The 23,654-nt window shown below is 38.0% G+C and overlaps 1 protein-coding gene and 1 long non-coding RNA gene across 2 annotated transcripts in view; one reads left to right on the top strand and one right to left on the bottom strand.

Moving 5' to 3' along the window:
• The window catches only part of LOC134288344 (uncharacterized), a 451,989-nt gene that overhangs the window by 412,729 nt on the left and 15,606 nt on the right, over positions 1-23,654 (top strand). The window lies entirely within an intron of this gene.
• LOC115256982 (uncharacterized) lies at positions 14,260-16,184 on the bottom strand. The gene has a single exon (XM_029856206.2). The coding sequence runs from the start codon at positions 15,461-15,463 to the stop codon at positions 14,714-14,716; it is 750 nt and encodes a 249-aa protein (XP_029712066.2). The 5' UTR covers positions 15,464-16,184; the 3' UTR covers positions 14,260-14,713.

Genomic DNA, 23,654 nt, shown 5'->3' with positions numbered 1-23,654 from the left:
GTAAAACCATGCAATATGGGTATTTTTGATATGGGGAAGATGTCTGGAGCTCGAAAATGAAATAACTTATAGATGAATGTGTCAAAGAACTGATTTTGATCTTGAGCAGTAGTTTTCAGATATTTCGATTTCTGGATGTTGCAGATGGAAATCTGAAGAGCTAATTTTGATCTTGAGCAGTATTTTTCAGATTTCTCAATGATAAATGTTCTATTGCAGAATATTAATACAGTTTCCACCCAAAATTTTCAAACTGACGTGATAATATGGAAAATAAAAATGAATTAAGGCTCAATTAGGAATTGCATATTTTCCTAAACTAAAAGAGCACTTTTCTCTAGATGATTTCACATTTTATGCCCTTTCTCTGAATTGTTAACAAAGCTAGTGATCCAAACTTTAAAAACGACATGTGTAGAAACATGTTTGGTTTATTTTGCGCTTAAAACAGGACGAATTTCCACCAATAGGACGCAATCAGTGAAGTACTAGATTGTAGTAATGAGCTGGATTTTTGTATGGTGAGAAGGTGAATTCTCAATCTCTGCAACGAAATGACGCAAAAAGCCTGGCTGTTATGATTCCTTGCCTAACCTAATGGTGTTTGAGCAAAACTTTAGGTAACTGTGTTATTGTTTTCTCCATTTCTTGCAACAAAGTTTTCCAAAGTTTTATTCCAACAGCAGCAAATAAGGCAAGGAATCATAATACCCACGCCTCCTGCATAATTTCGTTGTAGAAACGGAGCATTTACCTTCTAGCCATAAAAAAATCAGCTAAAAATCTAGTATGTACTTCACTGAACGAGCGCTATTGTGAACTGTCGCCCAGAAAAGCTTTGGAAACATTTAGAAGATCGTAGTCGTCACGACTATCGTCTGTTCGTATATCCGAGGCCTTTTTGTCCCAGTGCTCGTTTGTAAAATTTGTGGTGTAAGGGTAGGCGGGGCAATATGGACACCCGGGGCAGAATGGACACCCTCAATATTTTGAAATATGCAAACTTTTTTGAACTTTTAATGAATGGAGAATATAGTCCATTTGTCTAAAACGTAGTTTCAGGAAAAAAAAACATTCGAAATTAAAATTATACTTGATTTTACACGAAAAAGTGGCGTCCTCCGTTTTTTGTGCATGGAAATTATAATTTTCACACCATCTAAAATAAGAATTAGTGATTAATTTATTGCAGGTCGATTAAAACCTGATATTTCTAACATGTTTATATTTTCTTCTTTATTATATCAAAAATCAAGTTTGGAAATATCTTCTGCTGCCGAGGAAATGGACACTCACCTTTTTGAAAGAAGCGGCAAGTGAAAAATATAACCTAAATCACAAACCAACCAATTTCTTCGATTTCAGTATATTTTCGGTTAAATGTTCACTATAGTAGACATAGGGTGAAACAAATTGGTCAAAAAACGACAGCAGTGGAAAATAGTTGTTCTAGGCACAGCTGTACATGCCGACAAAAACGAAGCTTTATCCAAAACAGCCTGAATTTAAATTAACTGTACAAAAATGAACTACTTCGGCGTATTATTCATCCATAATAGTTGTTTTGTAATGAAATGACTTCATAGGTGTAAATAATGTACGAAATTCGTAAAAGTCACATGGTGTCCATATTGCCCCATGGGGGTGTCCATTCTGCCCCGTATGCTTGAAGACGGTCATGAAAAACTAACATTTTTCAAAACATTTTTTGAAGTGGATACATCATTTTTCTTCGTGAGCATTCTTCTGCAATAGATGCTAAATAGACTTTAAAAGGATACATGTATAAAAAAAACTAAACTTTTTTGACATCTTGCCAGGTAAAGTTGGCAAAAACCTTAGGGTGTCCATATTGCCCCGCCTACCCCTACATAAGGGAACATCTATTTATTATGTAACGCTAAATTCGATATTTTTGAACTCGGTGGTTAGTTCATTAGGATCTGGCGGAATCCATAATGTGCTTTTGTATGATAACTCCAACTTTTTTGTATGGGTCGTAAGGCTGTATTCTCTATTCTCCTGGAGCGTTACGGAATTTGTTGAACCCTTATCTTCTGAAGCGTTACGTTATTTGGGGACGGCGCATAAAAATCGATATCTAGACTTTTTATTAACTAACATCCTTGAGGACTTCTGTGTGGAAGAAGCTCCCCTTCCATTATGGAAAAACGAGGTGTTCCATACCGCTATCGAGTATTCTGTTTTTATCCATATGAACGTTAACTCAAATAATTGTGACTATGAGGATGTCTATGATTATAGTAAAGCCAATTATGAAAATATTAGACTTCAACTTAAACGAACTAATTGGCAATCTGTTTTAAGAAATCCAGATGTAGAATATGCTGTTGAGACTTTTTATAGCATTTTGTCGGAAACAATTCATTCGGAAGTTCCACTAAGGAGAAAACGACGAAATAATGGTTCTAAAAATCCAGTCTGGTTCAACAGGCAAATTATTAACTTAAAAAATCGGAAACAAAAGGCTCACAAAGTATACCGACGACACAAAAGTCAAGAAAACATTGAAAAGTATTTGAGCATTTGCAATCAACTTAATCTAGCCATATCCACTGCTCTTGAAGAGTACAACAGAAAAACCGAGAATGAAATAAAATCCTGTCCCAGGAACTTCTTCAATTATGCTAAAACTAAGTTGAAGTCGAGCAATTTCCCATCAAAAATGTCGTTAGATGGTAAAGTGGGAGAAAATTCCGATGAAATTTGCAATCTTTTTGCGGCTTATTTTCAAGAGACTTATAGTACATTTTCTGATACCGATCGCGACTATGAATATTTCTCCCACTTTCCTGACTTTACCAGCAACATTGGAATCAATCATATCATGTTACAGGATATTTTAACCGGTCTAAAAGACTTAGATCCAAACAAAGGTCCAGGGCCAGATGGAATTCCACCGGTTCTTCTGAAAAACCTGGCAACTGAATTTGCGGCTCCATTATTTTGGCTTTACAACATGTCACTCGAAACTGGAAAGTTTCCGAAAGGATGGAAAAAATCTTTCCTCATACCCATCTACAAATCTGGTAAAAAATCCGATGTTCGTAATTATCGTGGGATTGCCATTATCTCATGCATACCAAAACTATTTGAATCTATTATAAATAGATGTGTGTTTAATCAAATCAAACTAAGAATAACAAATGCACAACATGGATTTTTCAAAGGTCGGTCGACTACAACAAACTTGTTAGAATTTGTTAATTACACCTTATGTGCAATGGACAGCGGTAACTATGTTGAATCACTTTACACCGATTTCAGTAAGGCGTTCGACAGAATTGACATTCCAATGTTGATTTTCAAGCTTGATAAAATGGGAATCGAGTCAAGACTACTTAAATGGATCGAATCGTACTTAACTGACCGATTACAGATAGTAAGATTTGAGGGGAAGAAGTCAGAACCTATCAACGTATCATCAGGAGTTCCCCAAGGCTCACATTTAGGACCTTTGCTTTTCATATTGTTTGTAAATGATATCACGTATATTCTAAAACATCTCAAAATCCTTATATACGCTGATGATATGAAACTCTTCAAAGAAATAAAAAATGAAGAAGACAGAGAATGTTTTTTGAGTGAAATACGCATATTTGACCAATGGTGTAGTAAAAGCCTGCTGCAGTTAAACGTGAAAAAATGTAATTCAATTACGTACAGCAGAAAACATAGTACACCACCAAACACGTACGTCCCCAACCCCCATTTCGACGAAAATTTCAAAATTCAAATGGCTGATTCTCAGTCATTTTTCAACGGATTTTCAAAATTTTTGCACCAATCGATCACAAATTTCTTCTAGTTTTATGAACCGGAGTCCACTTTACGGAAGCGGTCATGGTTCCGGAATTATTCCGGGGAGTCGTGGGGTAACCTCCTTATCGCTTATGGTGGCCACATTGTAACGTTAGCTAAAACCTAACATGCAGCATATCAATCTTCATGATTTTGCAAAACAGGAGCTCTAGAAGGTATTTCGAGACTTTCTGGACATATTGGCCACTATCGGAGATACTCCGGGAACCTGGTGTCCCCGGGGAAGTGGCCAGTTCGTGATTTTTTTCTGAACCCTGTCTTGTGACATATCATTCTTCATGATTTTGCAGAACAAGAACTCTAGAATGCATTTCGAGACTTTCTGGAGATAATAGTCACTATCGGAGATACTCCGGGAACCTGGTGTTCCCGAAAAGTGGCCAGTTCGTGATTTTTTCTGAACCCTACCTTGCGACATATCATTCTTCATGATTTTGCAAAACAAGAACTCTTGAAGATATTTTGAGACTTTCTGGAGATATTGGCCACTATCAGAGGGACTCCGGGAACCGGGTGCCCCCGGGGATGTGGCCAGTTCGTGATTTTTTTCTGAACCCTGTCTTGTGACATATCATTCTTCATGATTTTGCAAAACAAGAACTCTAGAATGCATTTAGAGACTTTCTGAACATATTGGCCACTCTCGGAGATACTCCGGAAACCTGGTGCCCCCAGGGAAGTAGCCAGTTTGTGATTTTTTCTGAACCCTATCTTGCGACATATCATTCTTCATGATTTTATAAAACAAGAACTCTAGAATGCATTTCGAGACTTTCTGGAGATAATGGCCACCGGAAACCTGGTGCCCCCAGGGAAGTAGCCAGTTTGTGATTTTTTCTGAACCCTATCTTGCGACATATCATTCTTCATGATTTTATAAAACAAGAACTCTAGAATGCATTTCGAGACTTTCTGGAGATAATGGCCACTATCGGAGATACTCCGGGTACCTGGTGCCCCCGGAAAGTGGCCAGTTCATGATTTTTTTCTGAACCCTATCTTGCGACATTGTTCGTGATTTTGCAAAACAAGAACTCTTGGATGTATTTCTAGACTTTCTGGACATATTGGCCACTATCAGAGGGACTCCGGAAACCTGGTGCCCCCGGGGAAGAGGCCAGTTCATGATTTTTTTCTGAACCCTGTCTTGCGACATATCATTCTTCATGATTTTGCAAAACAAGAACTCTGGAAGGTATTGCGACACTTTCTGGGCATATTGGCCACTATCGGAGCTATTCCGGGAACCTAGTGCCCTCGGAGAAGTGGCCAGTTTGTGTTTTTTGTATGTCTTGCCGCAGAATTGATTTTTGCACATCTTGACTACTATCAAACGTATTCCAGGAACCTGGTGCCCCCGGGAAGTGGCCTGTTTGTGATTATTTTGAAGCCAGTCTGGCGACGTATCAATAGAAGACATTTGGAGACTTTTTGGATATACTGGCCACCAGCAGAGGTACTCCGAGAGCCTGGCTCACCCGGGGAAATGGCCAGTTCATGATTTTTTTTTCAGAACCCGGTCTTGCAACATTTCAATCTTCATAATTTTGTATAATAGGAACTCTAGAAGACATTTCAAGACTTTTTGGAAATATTGGTCACTATCAGAGTTACTTCTGGAACTTGGTTGCCCGAGGAAGTGGCCAATTTTTGATTCCCTCTGAAGCCTGTTTTGCGACATACATATCAATCTTCTTGATGTTGCAAAACAAGAACTGTAGGAAACTTTTGGAGGATTTTTGGATATACAGTCCACTGTCAGAGGTGCTCAGAGAACCTGATTATTCCAAGGGAGCCACCAGTTCGTGATTTTGAAAACGGCCTTGCAACATTCCAATCGTCATAATATTGCAAAACAAGAGAACTCTAGAAGATATTTCAGGTATTTTTGTCATGTTAGCCACAATCAGAAGATACTTCGAGATACTTTTTTGACCCCGGTTTTATGACATATCAATTTTTATCATTTTGCAAAACAACAACTGTTTGGACATATTGGCCAGTCCTTCAGGAACCTGTTTTTTGATAAAAGGCCAATTTGTGAAAATTTTTCGATCCTTGTTTTTCGACACATCAATATTCATAATTTTTCCTCCTCAAGCGGTTTACAGATAACACAAATAATTCCTTAGGGAAAAGGTTTGTGGGATCATCTCGTTGGATTTCGCTCGATTATGTTCAGAATTTGTAGGAAGTATTCTTTTAGGGGTTCTTCAAAGAGTTTATCTTTAGGAATTCTTATGAAATTCTTCCAAGCAGTTCCTCAGACTACCTCCAGAAGTACTTTCAGGATACTTCGACGAATGGGATATTTACATGTAGTTTCTTGATATTTCCAGATATCCATATCCAGATATTATCCAAAATTACTTTTTTGTTTTCTCTACTGGGTTTCTCTCAGGGATTCCTCCAAGGCTTAGGTTATTTTTTGGATTTCGGTGTGAAGTTCTTATTTGGACCCCTAAAATAATGTTTGACGTCTGTGAATTTTCCAGGAACTGCTTCTAGGATTGACCCAGGTGCCAATTTTTAAATTCCTCCACCAGGAATTGATATTTTTTTTCGAAGAACGAACTCTGGGATTTACTTTCTGAAATTGCTCCAGGAGTTCCTTCTGAAATTCACCCAGATTATTTTTTGGATAATCCTATAAGAGTTCCTCCGGCTTTTTCTTCAAAAGCTCCTATGATAATTGTTCCAGGATTTTTTTTCTTCAATAATTCCTTTTGAAATTTCTCCATGAGTTCCCACAGAATTTCTGCTTGGGATTTTATCATAAAAAAATAAATTCTATCCATTTTGAATTCCATCTGCGATTCATAGAAGAGGTCCTTTTGGTATTCTTCCAAGGAATCCTTCTGAGATTCATCCATGGATTTCTCCAGGAGTTCCTTTTGAGGTTCCTCCAGGACTTCCTGTAAGGATTTCTAGTTTCTTCTGGAGTGCTATTCATCCTTGCCCTTATTCTTGGATTTCTGCAAATGCTTCTGTTGAATTTCCTCCAAAATCGTCTCTGGAATTTCTCCAAAATTCCCTACTAGGTTTACACTAAAAGATTCTCCCGAGAATCCCAAACGAGTCGATTTCGGCCAGGTTCCCTGAGTACCTACCTCTGATAATGGCCAATATGTCCAAAAAATTACAAAATGCATTCTACAGTTTTGTTGTGCAAAATGATAAAGATTGATATGTCGCAAGGGTCCAGAAAACAATCCCGAACTGACCACTTCCCTTAGGGGAAACAGGTTTCCCGAGTACTTTCCCAGAGTAATCAATAGTTACATACATTACATAGATTACATACAAAAATTCCATAATACCCGTTGAGGAATCCTGAAAGTATTTCTGGAGGCATTCCAAAGAATAAAATTGAAGAATTCCATAAGAAATGGTAAAATAGCCTCATAAGTAATTCCTTGAGGAATCCCTACAAAAATTCTTCTTATGAATTCTAAATGATAATAAAGTGAAATCCATTGAGGTGTAATCCCAGAAACATGTTTGGAGGAATTCCCAAAGAAACTCCTTGTGTAATCTCCAAACCACTTTTAGAGGAATCTCCAAAAGTTTCAAAGAATAATCCCATGAAATGTGTCGCAAGACAGGGTTCAGAAAAAAAATCCCGAATCGACCAAAAAGTCTCGAAATGTCTTCTAGAGTTCTTGTTTTGCAAATTCATGAATGACCAGGAGAAGACATTCTAGAATCACATAAAAACGTCAAGAAAAGTCCTGGACGTATTCCCGGGAAACTCCTACGAGAATCCCTGACCCTATATTTGTTCAGAAAAAAAAACACAAACAGTCCACCTCCCCAAGGGAATCGAGTTGCTGATGTACCTCTGGCAGTGACCAATATGACCAAATTGTTCTGTTTTGCAAAATCATGAAGATTGATGTCGCACGAGGTTCTCGAAGAACCACTAATAATGGTCTATAAGTCCAAAAGTCTCGAAATGTTCTCAAGAGTTCTTGTTTTACAAAATCATGAAGTGATATGTCGCAGGAACGTTTTCAGAAGAAAAAAACACTGGTCAGGGGAAACCACGTTCCGGAGAGAGTACCTCTGTTAGTTTCCAATATATCCAGAAAGTCTGGAAATATCTCCCAGAGTTCTTATTTTTCAAAATCATGAAGAAATGATATGTCGCAAAATAGGGTCCTGAAAAAAAAAATCATGAACTGGCCATTTCCCCGGGGGTACCAGGCTCCCGGAATTCCTCCAGTAGTGGCTAATATGTTCAAAAAGCCTCGAAATATCTTCAAGAGTTCTTGTTTTGCAAAATCATGCAGAGTGATACCTCGCAAGACAGTATTCAGAAAATAAATCATAACCTGACCACTTCCTCGGTGGCACCAGGTTCCCGGAGTACCTCCGATAGTGGCCATTATCTCCAGAAAGTCTCGAAATGCATTTTAGAGTTCTTGTTTTGCAAAATCATGAAGAATGATATGTCGCAAGAGGAACATCACGAACTGGCCACTTCCCCGGGGACATCAGGTTCCCGGTGTATCTCCGATAGTGGCCAATATGTCCAGATATGTCATAACCTGACCACTTCCTCGGTGGCACCAGGTTCCCGGAGTACCTCCGATAGTGGCCATTATCTCCAGAAAGTCTCGAAATGCATTCTAGAGTTCTTGTTTTGTAAAATCATGAAGAATGATATGTCGCAAGACAGGGTTCAGAAAAAAACATGAACTGGTCACTTCCTCGGAGGCTCAGGTTCCCGGAGTCCCTCTGATAGTGGCCAATGTTTCCAGAAAGTCTCAAAGTCTCAAAATCATGAATAATGATATGTCGCAAGATAGGGATTAGAAAAAATCACGAACTGGCCACTTCCCGGGGGCACCAGGTTCCCGGAGTCCCTCTGATAGTGGCCATTATCTCCAGAAAGTCTCGAAATGCATTCTAAAGTTCTTGTTTTGTAAAATAATGAAGAATGATATGTCGCAAGATAGGGTTCAGAAAAAAATCACGAACTGGCTACTTCCCTGGGGCATCAGGTTTCCGGAGTATCTCTGAGAGTGGCCAATATGTCCAGAAAGTCTCTAAATGCATTCTAGAGTTCTTGTTTTGCAAAATCATGAAGAACGATATGTCGCAAGACAGGGTTCAGAAAAAAAAACACGAACTGGCCACTTACCCGGGGGCACCAGGTTCCCGGGATCGCTCTGATAGTGGTCAATATGTCCAGGAAGTCTCAAAATATCTTCAAGAGTTCTTGTTTTGCAAGATCATGAAGAATGATATGTCGTAAGATAGGGTTCAGAAAAAACATGAACTGCCTACTTCCCTGGGGGCACCAGTTTCCCGAAGTATCTCCGATAGTGGCCATTATCTCCAGAAAGTCTCGTAATGCATTCGAGAGTTCTTGTTTTGCAAAATCATGAAGAATGATATGTCGCAAGACAGGGTTCAGAAAAAAAAATCACGAACTGGTCACTTCCCCGAATCCCCGGGGACACCAGGTTCCCGGTGTATCTCCGTTAGTGGCCATTATCTCCAGAAAGTCTCGAAATGCATTCTAGAGTTCTTGTTTTGCGAAATCATGAAGAACGATATGTCGCAAGACAGGGTTCAGAAAAAAAAACACGAACTGGCCGCTTCCCCGGGGGCACCAGGTTCCCGAAGTATCTCCGATAGTGGCCATTATCTCCAGAAAGTCTCGTAATGCATTCGAGAGTTCTTGTTTTGCAAAATTATGAAGAATGACATGTCGCAATACAGGGTTCAGAAAAAAAAATCACGAACTGGACACTTCCCCGAATCCCCGGTTACACCAGGTTTCCGGTGTATCTCCGTTAGTGGCCAATATGTCCAGAAAGTCTCGAAATGCATTCTAGAGTTCTTGTTTTGCAAAATCATGAAGAATGATATGTCGCAAGACAGGGTTCAGAAAAAATCACGAACCGGCCACTTCCCGGGGGCACTAGGCTCCCGGAGTATCTCCAATAGTGGCCATTATCTCCAGAAAGTCTCGAAATGCATTCTAGAGTTTTTGTTTTGCAAAATCATGAAGAATGATATGTCGCAAGGCAGGGTTCAGAAAAAAATACGAACTGGCCACTTCCCCGGGGACACCAGGTTCTTGGTGTATCTCCGCTAGTGGCCAATATGTCCAGAAAGTCTCGAAATGCATTCTAGAGTTTTTGTTTTGCAAAATCATGAAGAATGATATGTCGCAAGACAGGGTTCATAAAAAATCATGAAATGGCCACTTCCCCGGGGCACCAAGTTCCCGGAGTATCTCCGATAGCGGCCAATATGTCCAGAAAGTCTCGAAATACCTTCTAGAGTTCCTGTTTTGCAAAATTATGAAGATTGATATGCTGCATGTGAGGTTTTAGCTAACGTTACAATGTGGCCACCATGAGCGATAAAGAGGTTACCCCACGACTCCCCGGAATAATTCCGGAACCATGACCGCTTCCGTAAAGTGGACTCCGGTTCATAAAACTAGAAGGAATTTGTGATCGATTGGTGCAAAAATTTTTAAAATCCGTTGAAAAATGACTGAGAACCAGATATTTGAATTTTGAAATTTTTGTCGAAATGGGGGTTGGGGACGTACGTGTTTGGTGGTGTACTATGTTTTCTGCTGTACGTAATTGAATCTTTAGGAAACCAAGAAGTTGAAAAGTGCAATAGAATTAGAGATTTAGGTGTAATCTTAGATTCCAAATTAACTTTCACCGATCATTATAACGCTATCACTCATAAAGCAACTAATATGTTAAGCTTCATTAAGCGTTTTAGCTACAACTTTCAGGACCCATACACGATTAAAACATTGTACGTCGCTTATGTAAGATCAGTTCTAGAATACTGTAGCATAGTATGGTCTCCCTACATGGTAACACATGTGGATCGAATCGAATCAATGCAAAAGCAGTTCCTCCTATATGCCTTACGCAAGTTAGGTTGGTCAACATTTCCACTGCCTTCATATGAGGCTAGATGCATGCTTATAGATATTCAAACGTTGAAAGAGCGTCGCGAATTAGCCATGGTTTCATTCATAAATGATTTAATATCTCAACGCATCGACTCCGCCAACTTACTATCATGTATAAATTTCTATGCTCCTGCTAGACTATTGAGAGGTCGTAATATATTTGCTCTAAACAAACATAGAACAGATTATGCAAAATTTGGTCCTTTGAACCGAATGATGAACCTTTATAATCACCACTGTGCATCTATTAGTTTAACGATGTCTAGAACAAATTTAAGAGAATATTTTAAGTCTTTGAGACATAGTAGAGTATAGTTCTCAAGTGATATAATTAAGTGAAATTGTAGTCTACGGTATGTTTGACGAAATAAATAAATAAATAAATAAATGAAAGTTGAAAACTTAAAATAGTTTTTATGTGAAATGTTGGGAAATTTCGATATTTATACAGCGAGTTGCAGTAGGCTTTCCAAAGATCAAATTAAGTACTAATTTTGAAATCATATCACGATGAGATATTGAGCAGATATTTGGCAACTTTTTGAATAACTCATCAATATCAAATTAAGATATGACATCAAAATTTGATCGATTTAAGATATGATTATGATATTCACGTCTACCCGGGTAATAGGTTCTACTTTAGATCTCATTTTCATGTATCTCATGAAAACCTCTTAAGGTTGAAGGATTCGTCATTGATATTATCGTTATCATTGAAATTTCGAAAGCAGTTTTCTCGTGCACAACATAAATATTCGTTATGAATATGTATTTACTGCATTCCATTTTCCATCTGGAACGCGGTGAATACATTTTCATAACGAACATTTGTGTTTTAAACGAGAAAACTGCTTTTTGAATTTCAATGATTACGATGATATCAATGACGAATCCATCAACCTTAAATATAATTGAATAGTGTGAAAGCTTCATCCCAAGCAACACACTTGGCCATTAATAAGTGCCTGTAATTTGTATGCAACTATATTGAAAGTTATGCCATTTGAACCAATCGTTTTATTTACGACTAAATTGCAACTAAAAAAACGCAAGAGGTGGAGCCGATATAAAACATACATTCTTGAAATAAACGGTTTTATTACGCAATCGAATTATAACCAAGATAGAACTTATAGTCGACTTACAAATTGTGACCGATTCGACAACTGGTCAGCTAGTCCCCACATTCGTCACTGCCAGTGACTATGCATCCACAGTTTCGTTCATGTGATCAATAATTCAGGCCAAACATTTCAATAGGTCCTATCTGGATTTGAGAGGCTCTCTTTGATTACTTTCTTTATCAATTAGGGGAACCAACATATTTTGGACACAGCAACGAGCCAATATTTTTTGGACACTTACGGCAAAAACAAATGGAAGTGTCCAAAATATATTGGCGTAACGCTGTGTCCAAAATACGTTGATTCCCCTATTGCAATGTAATGATACACTTTTCAACTATGTTTGCAGTACAAATCAAAAGACGATTGTTTTGACCATCGTTCATATATTCAAATTTTCCCAGTGCCACAATGGTCCGAATCCACGTTTTAGCAGGAAAAAATGTGTATCTCTGTTTTCGTTAATTTTAGACAAATGATGCCTTCAGAAAAAAATGTTGATAATTAAATGTTGCATCTGCCTCGCAAATTTTTTCTTAGGGTGGCCCATTTGATAATTGAAATATGATAACAAACTTTTTTATTTTACGTTATAGCATATACAACGTTTTAGCAAAGTTGTAGGAAATGCCATTTTGAGCAACTTTGCCAAAGACAGCGATTGTCTAAGTCTTCATTTAATCTCAGTAAATCAATTTCAAAGTTTCAACTTAGGGTGGACCGAAAAAATCACTATTTCTTTCCTAACTTTTTTGTTTCAAGCTTTGTGGAGAAGAACACATGTTGTTAACTCTTTTTGTTCAGGTATTACGGGGCATTTTAGGTAAAAAACCTTGATATTTTCAAATGCTCATATCTCATGGAGCTGGTATTTTTTTTTTATTTTTTACTAGCTGTCCCGGCAAACTTTGTCCTGCCATCTTGTGGTGGTTTGACAACTGTTGAGCTCAAAATAACACCGCACTCTAGATTGAGTTCATTTTGGTCGTGTTGATTTTCTTCCCAGTTCATGGAAAATCAGTACTTTTTCAATTTTGTTACTTTTCTAGCTGATTTTCGTTACTTTTTGTACATATAAACACAGCCACCACGAATACGAACCGAACCGTGCAAGAGTCATCCTGATCGGTTCAGCCGTGCTTGAGTTTTGTTGCCTCAAAGGGACTTCAAACTCATTTTTATATATATAGATTGAGGCGACATCTGAAACATCATACATTGGGCAACATTTAGTGAAAAAAAATGCAAGAACGTTATTTTTAAAGATTGAATAAATCCACTTTGGATCCAGTTAGGAAAGAAATAGTGATTTTTTCGGTTCACCCTAAGTTGAAACTTTGAAATTGATTTACTGAGATTAAATGAAGACTTAGACAATCGCTGTCTTTGGCAAAGTTGCTCAAAATGGCATTTCCTACAACTTTGCTAAAACGTTTTATATGCTATAACGTAAAATAAAAAAGTTTGTTATCATATTTCAATTATCAAATGGGCCACCCTAAGAAAAAATTTGCGAGGCAGAAGACACATTTAATTATCAACATTTTTTCTGAAGGCATCATTTGTCTAAAATTAACGAGAACAGAGATACACATTTTTTTCCTGCTAAAACGTGGATTCGGACCATTGTGCAGTGGTAGGTACCAATCGTTCAGTATTGCGAAAATGAGGCAGATTTTTTTTTATTTTACCGCTTTAATTTTATAAAATTTGGAATACGTCGATAAATTTATGAAGAAAAGGTTACATTTTATTTGTAGATGATTTCGTTATTTTTGAAACATTTTGGTTTTTTATAGTGCATTTGACATTTTTCATGATCACAAAAACATTTTGCCGCACATTTTGGAACTTCTACCCCTCTTGTCAGAAATTTTCGTTATGTTCTAGATAAGTTCCAGGTGCAACATGTTTATAATAATCCGAATCAATGTTTTGCTTGGTTTGGTTTGTAAACGGTTGTACCTAAGTTTCGTTGAAACATTCAGATTATTCTTCAGTTACAAATTGGTTTCGCAAGTTTCGACTAATGATGACATTTGTTTTCATTTTGCTAGTTGTTATAAACATGTTATACCTCAGTTTGGCATTAACAACAGGATATTAATAGGTTTTAATATTGTTTCGCATGTTTTTATTTTCTGAATACGAATGAAAACATCCGAAATCACAATATAACTATTTCAAAACTCATTGTTTCATGAAAACTCAGTTGCAACATGTTTGCAACGATGATCATTTCCATTTTAGTGGCAGGTGCTACTTGGGATGCTCTCCCCATCCTACCTTCTGCGCACGGGCCTAATACCTGTTATCTTATATTGTGTGCGTGCGCACTCTATGTCCTAGAAAGTCAAGAATTCTATTTGGAAAAGATCCTGGACCAACCGGGAATCGAACTTGCCACCCTCTGCATTGGTTTTCGTGTTCATACAGTTAGTTACATTTTCTAACAGTAGGACCTCAGGCCTAGAATTTTGATCAATCTTACTAATTTGCTGCAGTTTATTTATTTATTTATTTATTTGTTTATTAACACCAACAGGCTTGTGTATGCCCCAATGATGTGACTTAAATCTAAGGTACAAAAACATTTAACAATCTCGACAACTTTCCAGAACAAACTCAAAGAAGATGCGACCCGTTAACTACAAATATCGTACAAATTCACACAACAAGTATCATTTTCCTATTTACAACACATGACTTAAAACAGTAATAAAAAACATCAATACAAAAAAAAACGTTTTCCATCAAATCACATTATTTACAATACTGGAACTAATTACAAAATATCGGGTTTCCACGGGAATCTCACTTTTTTGAACTCTCGAAATCTAATGTTTCTAGGCCAAGTAGATGGCATCATCGCGACAGACTTCCATTTACGGTTTAAAACTATTTTGAAGGAGATATAGTCGAATGCACTGCAGTCAACCCATCGCGGAACTAATTTCCTAACATAAATGCACTCATTATCACGTGTGCCCAAGCAGCGACAAACCATGAGTTGAACATCTTCTTCCGAAACGCTTCCATCGATATTCGTTAGCAACAAGTCGAAGTTCTCGTTCTCACATATCGAATCAGGTAACCGACTCGCAGTTTCGGATGCAACTGTCACTTCACTCGATCCACATTCCATTGGTCGCGATGATTTCGGTGTTGAGTGTCGTATCCAGGCATCCGTGTGATTATTCTCATGCGACGTAATCACCGACAGTATTGAATCTACTTTAGCTTTCAGCTCATCAACGTCACGTTGTAGTACGCATTTAGGCTCATTGTGCTCTGGAGCAGTTGCGGCGATCGGCTCATTCATTTTCTCATTTCGTTCTTTCCTCCATTGTACAAATTCAACTAAACACTCGTCGCACATCCAACAACTATTCTTGTGCGGCGGTGATACGGCAGCAAGCTCGGCAGTATTCAATCCAACACAAGCGGCATGGTGAACTGCGGCGCACAATGCATTACAGTATACATACGGTTGATCTTTTGTAACCACTGGAAGAAGGCACTTTTTGCACTCCATGGCGAGTTTTGATGATCAATATAATTGCAATTTTTCGTCACAACGGTAAACGCAATGAAAGATTAATATCGCAGAAACGTACAAAATATAGACGATCGTACTACACAAGTGTCATTCAAGATTTTCGAGGCCAGTTTCAACGGAAAATTAACGTAAACGATGAGCGATACAGAATCACGTCCGATTGAGTTAACAACAACACACACACCAGAATTGTTTTCATTTTCATAAATTAGCATCACATTCAACCTTACCTAATATAACACATTCGATAATTGCCTAATTGCTGTTTGAACTGCACGAGTATTTACACCCTTGAATATTTTTGTGATCAGGGCTCCCTAATTGACCACCTCATAAAATATTCCACAAGCAATTATCGTATCGACAGAATCAACTCGGTCCAGCTACTGCTGCTGCTGCTAGCGCTGTTGTTGTCCTACCTGCTGCTGTTGAGTGGTTGAGTCAATAGAGAAGATTGACAAAGTCCCCAAGTTCACGCCCAGTTCTGGTGCATATCAACACAGTTTGTTGTAGAGCAAATCGGGCTCTAATTTATTATTTCTCATCAGTCGCGCGTACCAATCAACAGGTAGGTACCTGCCTAGCTATCTGTTGCAAACTGCATGCATCAAATGCCGATAAAAACCAGTACCTACTACGGTGCACCGGACAACAGTAGGTGCACATTGGTTATGGGTTGAAATTCAGGTGGTTAAAATCAGTACAGACAGGTTTTTTTTTACGCGGGGGATACGTATCGCGTAAAAAAAAACTCAGTTCGAAATTCAAAAAACCGCGTAAAAAAAGTCTCACCATTTCTCGACGAATTATGCAAAAATAAGACGATGATTTTTTTTTTGTATGGAGTTTTCATTTATGCGGCCGCGTAAATGAAAACCGCGTAAAAAAAACCTGACTGTATTGTTTTGTACATGGTGCACTTGGTGCGTGGGTGATTTTTTTTAGACCGCAGCTTCTTCTGGAGCCCGTAGAAGGCTCATCTTCCACTGATGATGCGCCTTCGAATTTCACGACTCACGTTATTGTCAGCAGTCTGTAAGGATCCGAGCTAGATGAATTTTATCCACCACCTCGAAGCTATCTCCGTCTGTCGTAACATTACTAGACTACATAGACGGATCCGGTCGTGTTCGGTTCCGCCTGCCAGCATGTCTTTTGTTTTGAATGCATAAACCCTCGTGCAGTTGCGTCTTCAGCCACCTTCAGCGACACCGCGCACTCGCTGTGTACCACAAGCGAGCTTTTTTCATGGTGCGTGTACTCAGTACACGACGCGAACGCTCCCGGGTTAACCAACAGTCCGACCTTTGCTGCTTCGCGTTTCAGGCGGGTGTACAATTCTGCCACCGTTCCAAATGTTTTGGAGATAATGTCGTCCATAAAGCACATAAATTGACCGGATTTTGTGAAAATCGTACCCCGGCTGTTGAACCCGGCTCTTCGCATTACACCTTCTAGAGTGAGAGTTCGACTCCTTGTCGCAGTCTTCGGCGAGATTCGAATGAACTGGACAGTTCACCCAAAACCCTTACGCAATTTTGAACATCGTCCATCGTTGCTTTAACCAGTCTAGTCAGCTTCCCAGGAAAGCCGGTTTTGTCCATGATTTTCCACAGCTGTGCGGTGTCGTAAAAGATGATATTAATGGAGCAACACTTGATAGAATTGATAGAAACTCAGTGAAGTTGGTAAAGGAGTTTGTAAAGGAATCAAATGATTTTTTTTCGGAAGAAATCCTTTACGAAATCCCCGAAGGGATCCTTGGTAAATATTCCGAAAAAATCTTTCAAAAATGAAAGAATTCACGTAGAAATTTCTGGAAAATATCTCTGAAGAAAATAATGAATGAAATCTAGAAAGAATTCGAAGAGAAATTATTATATATAAATAGCACAGTTCTTTTGATGTGAATATCTCCAGAATTATGCAAAATTTTAGAATACTTTCTTCCGAGAAGATGTTCTCCACACTCATACCTTGCTCATAGTGCACAATTTAGTTTGTGACTGGTTCACTAGGTGGCGTAAACGATGCTGCAAAGATTACATATTGGCACGATCTATGAGCTTCATTTCCCATGCGATAAAAAATATATCCCTGGAATCTGGACAATGGTTAAAAATTTATAGTTCATTCCCGGGTAGACGTGAATTTTTTTTTGTCGGGTATATTATCACTGCGACCATATTTGATCTTTTGTGAGACGTGAATATCATAATCATATCTTAAAAAGATCAAATTTTGATGTCATATCTTAATTTGATATTGATGGGATATTCAAAAAGTTGCCAAATATCTGCACAATACCTCATTGTGATATGATTTCAAAATTAGTACTTAATTTGATCTTTGGAAAGCCTAGTGCAACCCGCTGTATAAATATCGAAATTTTCCAACATTTCACATAAAAACTATTTTAAGTTTTCAACTTTCATTATGCGCCGTCCCCAAATAACGTAACGCTTCAGGAGATAGGGGTTCAACAAATTCCGTAACGCTCCAGAGGAATAGGGAATACAGCCTAGCGTTACGACCCATACAAAAAAGTTGGAGTTATCATACAAAAGCACATTATGGATTCCGCCAGATCCTTATGAACCAACCACCGAGTTCAACAATATCGAATTTAGCGTTACATAATAAATAGATGTTTCCTTATGTACACCACAAATTTTACAAACAAGCACTGGGACAAAAAGGAAGTAGAAGTGGCCTTTATTTTCAATAAGCGGGTTTATGGATGCGGCAATTGAACAAAAAAAACAGAGTAATCGGCACAAAAAATGCATATAATCGATATTTGCTTTTCTTTAAAAAAGGCATAGAAATATAAACTCATTTTATCTAAATTTTTCCAAAGCTTTTTTGGGCGACAGTTCACAATAGCGCACGTTCAGTGAAGTACATACTAGATTTTTAGCTGATTGTTTATGGCTAGAAGGTAAATGCTCCGTTTCTACAACGAAATTATGCAGGAGGCGTTGGTATTATGATTCCTTGCCTTATTTGGTGCTGTTGAAATAAAACTTTGGAAAACTTTGTTGCAAGAAATGAAGAAAACAATAACACAGTTACCTAAAGTTTTGCTCAAACACTATTAGGTTAGGCAAGGCAGCCAGGCTTTTTGAGTCATTTCGTTGCAGAGATTGAGAATTTACCTTCTCACCATACAAAAATTCAGCTCATTACTACAATCTGGTACTTCACTGATTGCGTTCTATTGGTGGAAATTCGTCCTGTATTAGGCGCAAAATAAACCAAACATGTTTCAACACATGTCGTTTTTAAAGTTTGGATCACAAGCTTTGTTAACAATTCAGAGAAAGAGCATTGAATGTAAAATCATCTAGAGAAAAGTGCTCTTTTAGTTTAGGAAAATATGCAATTCCTAATTGAGTCTTAATTCATTTTTATTTTCCATACCATCACGTCAGTTTGCAAATTTTGGGTGGAAACTGTATTAATATTCTGCAATAGAACATTTATCATTGAGAAATCTGAAAAATACTGCTCAAGATCAAAATTATCTCTTCACATTTCCATCTGCAACATCCAGAAATCGAAAGATCTGAAAATTACTGCTCAAGATCAAAATCAGTTCTTTGACACATTCATCTATAACATCCGAAAATTGTAAGATCTGAAAACTACTATTCAAGATCATAATTAGTTCTTTCACACACTCATCTACAACATGGCGGGACCAAACCAACACAACTACCATGACTCGCAAACACCTTGGAAACGTAGAAGTTGATGATCTTGTTACCTCCTATTTTCAGACATGAGTCGTAGTGCAGTGGTAATGTCACTGCTCATAAATCACAAGGTCATAAGTTCGATTCTGGTCGCGGCCATTTTTCTTTTTTTTTTACTCTAATCCATCTGTCAGATCATTTTATGATATTGGTTAGATGTGCTACAGCCCAGATCTCCCCAGATATTAGTCTGATCTTATAACATCAAAATGAGATATTATTATGTTTTTCCCCATACTAATTTTTGATCTTATTTTTTGATCTTTTATTATAAGAATCAAAATAAAATCTACTTTGGCGACTACTTTTGGTCGCAGTCAAAGATACGCGCGAGATAGTCGCCTAAGGCAACAGACCTGGTTTTCAAATTTTCCATCATAGAGTTCTTTGATATTTCATGAAAAAAGTTCACCACGTTGCCGGGTGATGTGATGACTGCTGCGACTACACGTGGTATTTGCACCGCGATTGAACTTCGACCATCTTTCAAGACCTGGAAAAGTAGTCGTCATAAATGTGTTTTTCATGCAACGTACAATATCTCTTATGTCAAACAAACCAACAGCTAATTATGATCTTGAGCACTTCACTGAGGAATATCAAATGATGATATTGTTATGATTTTTACTTCTACTCGGGTTTCTTCGGCAAAGTTAGTAATCAATACATACACTCCCGTGCAAAAGTTTGGGGTCACCCCCTAAAAAACATGGAAATGTTCTTCGGTCATATCTCAGTCATCCTTCATTTAATCCACTCGTTCTTAGACTCTATCGAAAGATAAAGAGTTAGATTTGATTCGTAGGTACATTTCACCAATTTCATATGAAATTTTTAGTTCAAAAAGTTTACCTAAACTTACAAGTTTTTCCTAAATCTGTACGAGAAATTGTTTTCCGTGTAATTCAAAATTGGGTCGACCACATTGTAAAATTAAAGTTGCATTAGAGCCCTATTTCTATCCTCTTTGAGAGTCATTCATTAGATTTTAGTGGAAAAATTCATAACATAATTTAAATTATCGAGTTAGGTACACAAGTCACCGTGCAAAAGTTTGTAGTCACCTTCCAAATCAAGTCCGAGTCGGGTTTTTGTTGAAATCGTAATTTTTTTGGTGCAACTTCAATTCTTTCTTTGATAGGTGAATATCAAGACACAGAAATTGTTATGAAATGTTCATAAACAAGGCCTAGACTAAGTTAAGGTAGAAAATGGTATATAAAGTCCATACTAAATGAGCTAAATTTGTTATATAAAGTGCGAAAGAGGAGAGAAAGTGAGATAAAAATGGCTAATTCGTGAATTCAAACAAAAAAAAAAAGAAGTTTAAAATCGGTCAACTGGTTCAAAAGTTACGATTTTTTGAAAATTTTTAGTTTTGAAAAGCCTTAATTTTTTGGATCACCCTATATGAAAATTGGTCACCCTAATAACGAAATGAAAAAATACGTGTCTAATTATTTCCGAAGAACTACAAGCCCACCAAGTTTCACCACAATCGGAGATGCACTATACCGTATGCGTGATAATGTTTGCACCATCGTTAAATAAAATTCCAGTTTCACTTGTGAAGACAATGTATTGGTTTTATTTGCAGGCATTTAAGCTATAACTCATATCATAGTAGGCTGTGAATAAAAAGTGTTGATTTTCTTAGTTTAACACTTGCACAATGACTAAGTGGCAACCTAGCTCGTGATTTGTCCACGCGCAAATGTCGAAAAGTATCCGTGGTAGTGTCAAAGTCAAGATTAACAATTTTTGAATTTATTTTTTTATTTTGATATTGCCTAATGTTGTAGACATTGACACACAAACAAAAGTTATAATAACTATTGATTCTGGAATTTGGTACGGATCGATAGTTTTTCGGAAATCGAAAAAAACGGAGGTTGCGTTCGGGCAAATTCAAGACTTTCTTATATGGCGCTACTCGTAGCTCCTGGATGTCATTGGTAATAAAGTAAGTTTTTTTTTCTATAGTCGAAGGATCATTAAGGCCACCGTAATTTTCCTTTTCGATATGCCATGCCGTTAAGTCGCTGATTTCGCGTTTCTTTGCCATTTTTCTCATTGAGCGCATATAATTCACCCAAATCTTATTTTTGGTGGCAGCGATAGCTTTCTTAATCCATGTTAACCTTGGACGACCAGTGAACACCTTCGGGAATAGTTGCCATTGCTTTTTTTCGGTCTAAGACTATTTTACGGTTCTCCTGAACACTCCTGAAATGTCTTTTTTAACATTTGCGCGTGGACAATTCCCGACTACCGCTGCTACCCCTTCATGGTGCACATTTTAAACTTAAGAAATCGGATTTTTTTACCCGCAACCTACTGTGATATGAGTTAGAGCTTACGTGCATGCTATAAAAACCAAGCCATTCTGTGTACAGGTGATATGGGTACCTTATTTGTACGATGGTGCAAACATTATCACGCATACGGTATCGTTTTTCTATGGAATGGCTGTATATATACATGTTCTGGCATAACTCTGGAATGCGTCAAGAAATTTAAAGCAAATTAGGTATACACATTCCTTTGGATGTGGAGGTGGTAATAGGGTATTAGAATTCAAGATGGCGGCTTAGGTTCCAAGATGGTGGCCAAAACTTCAGAATGTATGCGATTTATCGGCAATGCTGCTTCGGATACTATGCAATATGGGTATCTAATCTAATCTATCTAATTGGGTTGAACTCAATTATCTGACGCCATTTTGAAATCCAAGATGTTTATAGGGGTGTGAAGCCAGTGGGGGGAGGCGGGTGCGATGTTACCAAAAAAAATGTTAAATTTGTATTCCATATTGTGCAATTTATACCAATTTTAAATTTTGTATACCGCCACCCCCAAAAGCTACAATTTAAGGAACAAAATTTCAGTATAAAACGCTTCCAGAAGAAAACATTTTTCGGCTGCGCCGCTATTTTTCAGCTACGACTCAGGTTTAATATTCATGACATCATTGTTTACGAACTGTGAGTGTCGAATAAAAAATAACGTATCATTGATCGTCGAAAATCCCTCCCACAGTAAATTTCTGGCTACGTCACTGTGTCCAAAAAAATCGGTTTAGTTCATTTAATTCATATTTTTGTCTACTTTTTTGATGGACCCCAGATGTTTTGACAATTCCCAAAAGGGGTCGCCACCTGAAAAAGATTGGGAACCCCTGCTTTACAGGAAAGATATACAGTCATACCTCGATATAACGTAACTGCAATTTTATTTTCGTTACGTTATATCGAAGTTACGTTATATCGAAGCAAAAAAAAATTTTCACGAATTTCGTTTTAAATACATATTTTGAAAAGAAAATTACCAAAAAGATTATATTAATCACCCAACAGTGATTTCCAGCCTTTCTTATATATTTTTTTCATTATTGAATTTTATATATTTTTAAAAGTTTGTAAGATCATACATAAGTCGAATACTTAGCATGTCTCTATATATTTAAGGAGAAACATCAGAGGATACGAATATGGCTGCCACAATGGCCGACTTGGATCCCTACTCACGTTTTCAAGAGCACCAATCTTAAAAATTCGTCAACAAATGCGCTCGATTTGCAAAAGCTGCCTCTTTTTGCGAGTGAGCAAAGCCAGGATTTACAAGTACGGCTTGTTTCGATGCTTTGTTCATCAGATTTGTGTCTCTAAAGTTTGTATGCAAAATTGCAATAGGATTTCTTGATAACACTGCTAGCCATGATGGTCTCCAATAGCGGAAGGTCCGAAAGAGCTTGAAACTATTGAGAAATCATCATGTCTACAGGTCGTAAGCCCTGATAAAGTGTGGAACGTTTTGATGGCTGTGATCCCTGACCATCATGTCAAAACCCAGGGATACCCAAGTGACCATACTGTTACGGTGTAGGGGTTGCATGTGCGAGGCGCATATATTGACAGGCATTGCTATGGACCGTTAGGGCTGAGTAAGGTCGAGGAATGGATCTACGATTGCTGAATTATACTGAAAAAGTCGTGATTCAGCAGTGGTGGCACCGCTTTCCGCTTTTGTTCGGCCTTGGTGGTTTGTGTGGGGTGGTGCGTGTCGGTGTGTGTGTGCTTTGTGCGTGCGGTGCTTACGGCTTCAGCAGGGTGGTTACTTGGGTAGTGTGGGATAATTGGGTTTGGGACTGAGGGGGTCGTCGTTGATAAGGCCGACATCATTGAGTGCTCAGTGTTGGCGATTGTATTGGTGACGATTTCTTCAGCCTTAAGATCTCATTTATACCACGCACAGATTTTTGGGAAGAGGGAGTACTTTGTAATGCAAGAGAGGGATTTAAACTCTGCGTTACGGGTTGGGTGAGGTCATGCAGATAGAAACAACCCAGGTGATCGTGCGGCTCGGGTCGTGATGGATGCATGAGTGCAGCGTGTGTGGGGTGCGCTACC

This window comes from Aedes albopictus, chromosome 2, assembly GCF_035046485.1.
Source record: "Aedes albopictus strain Foshan chromosome 2, AalbF5, whole genome shotgun sequence".
Taxonomy (NCBI): Eukaryota; Metazoa; Arthropoda; class Insecta; order Diptera; family Culicidae; genus Aedes; species Aedes albopictus.
Note: the sequence above shows the minus strand (reverse complement) of the source record. Positions and strands in the feature narration are given on the sequence as shown.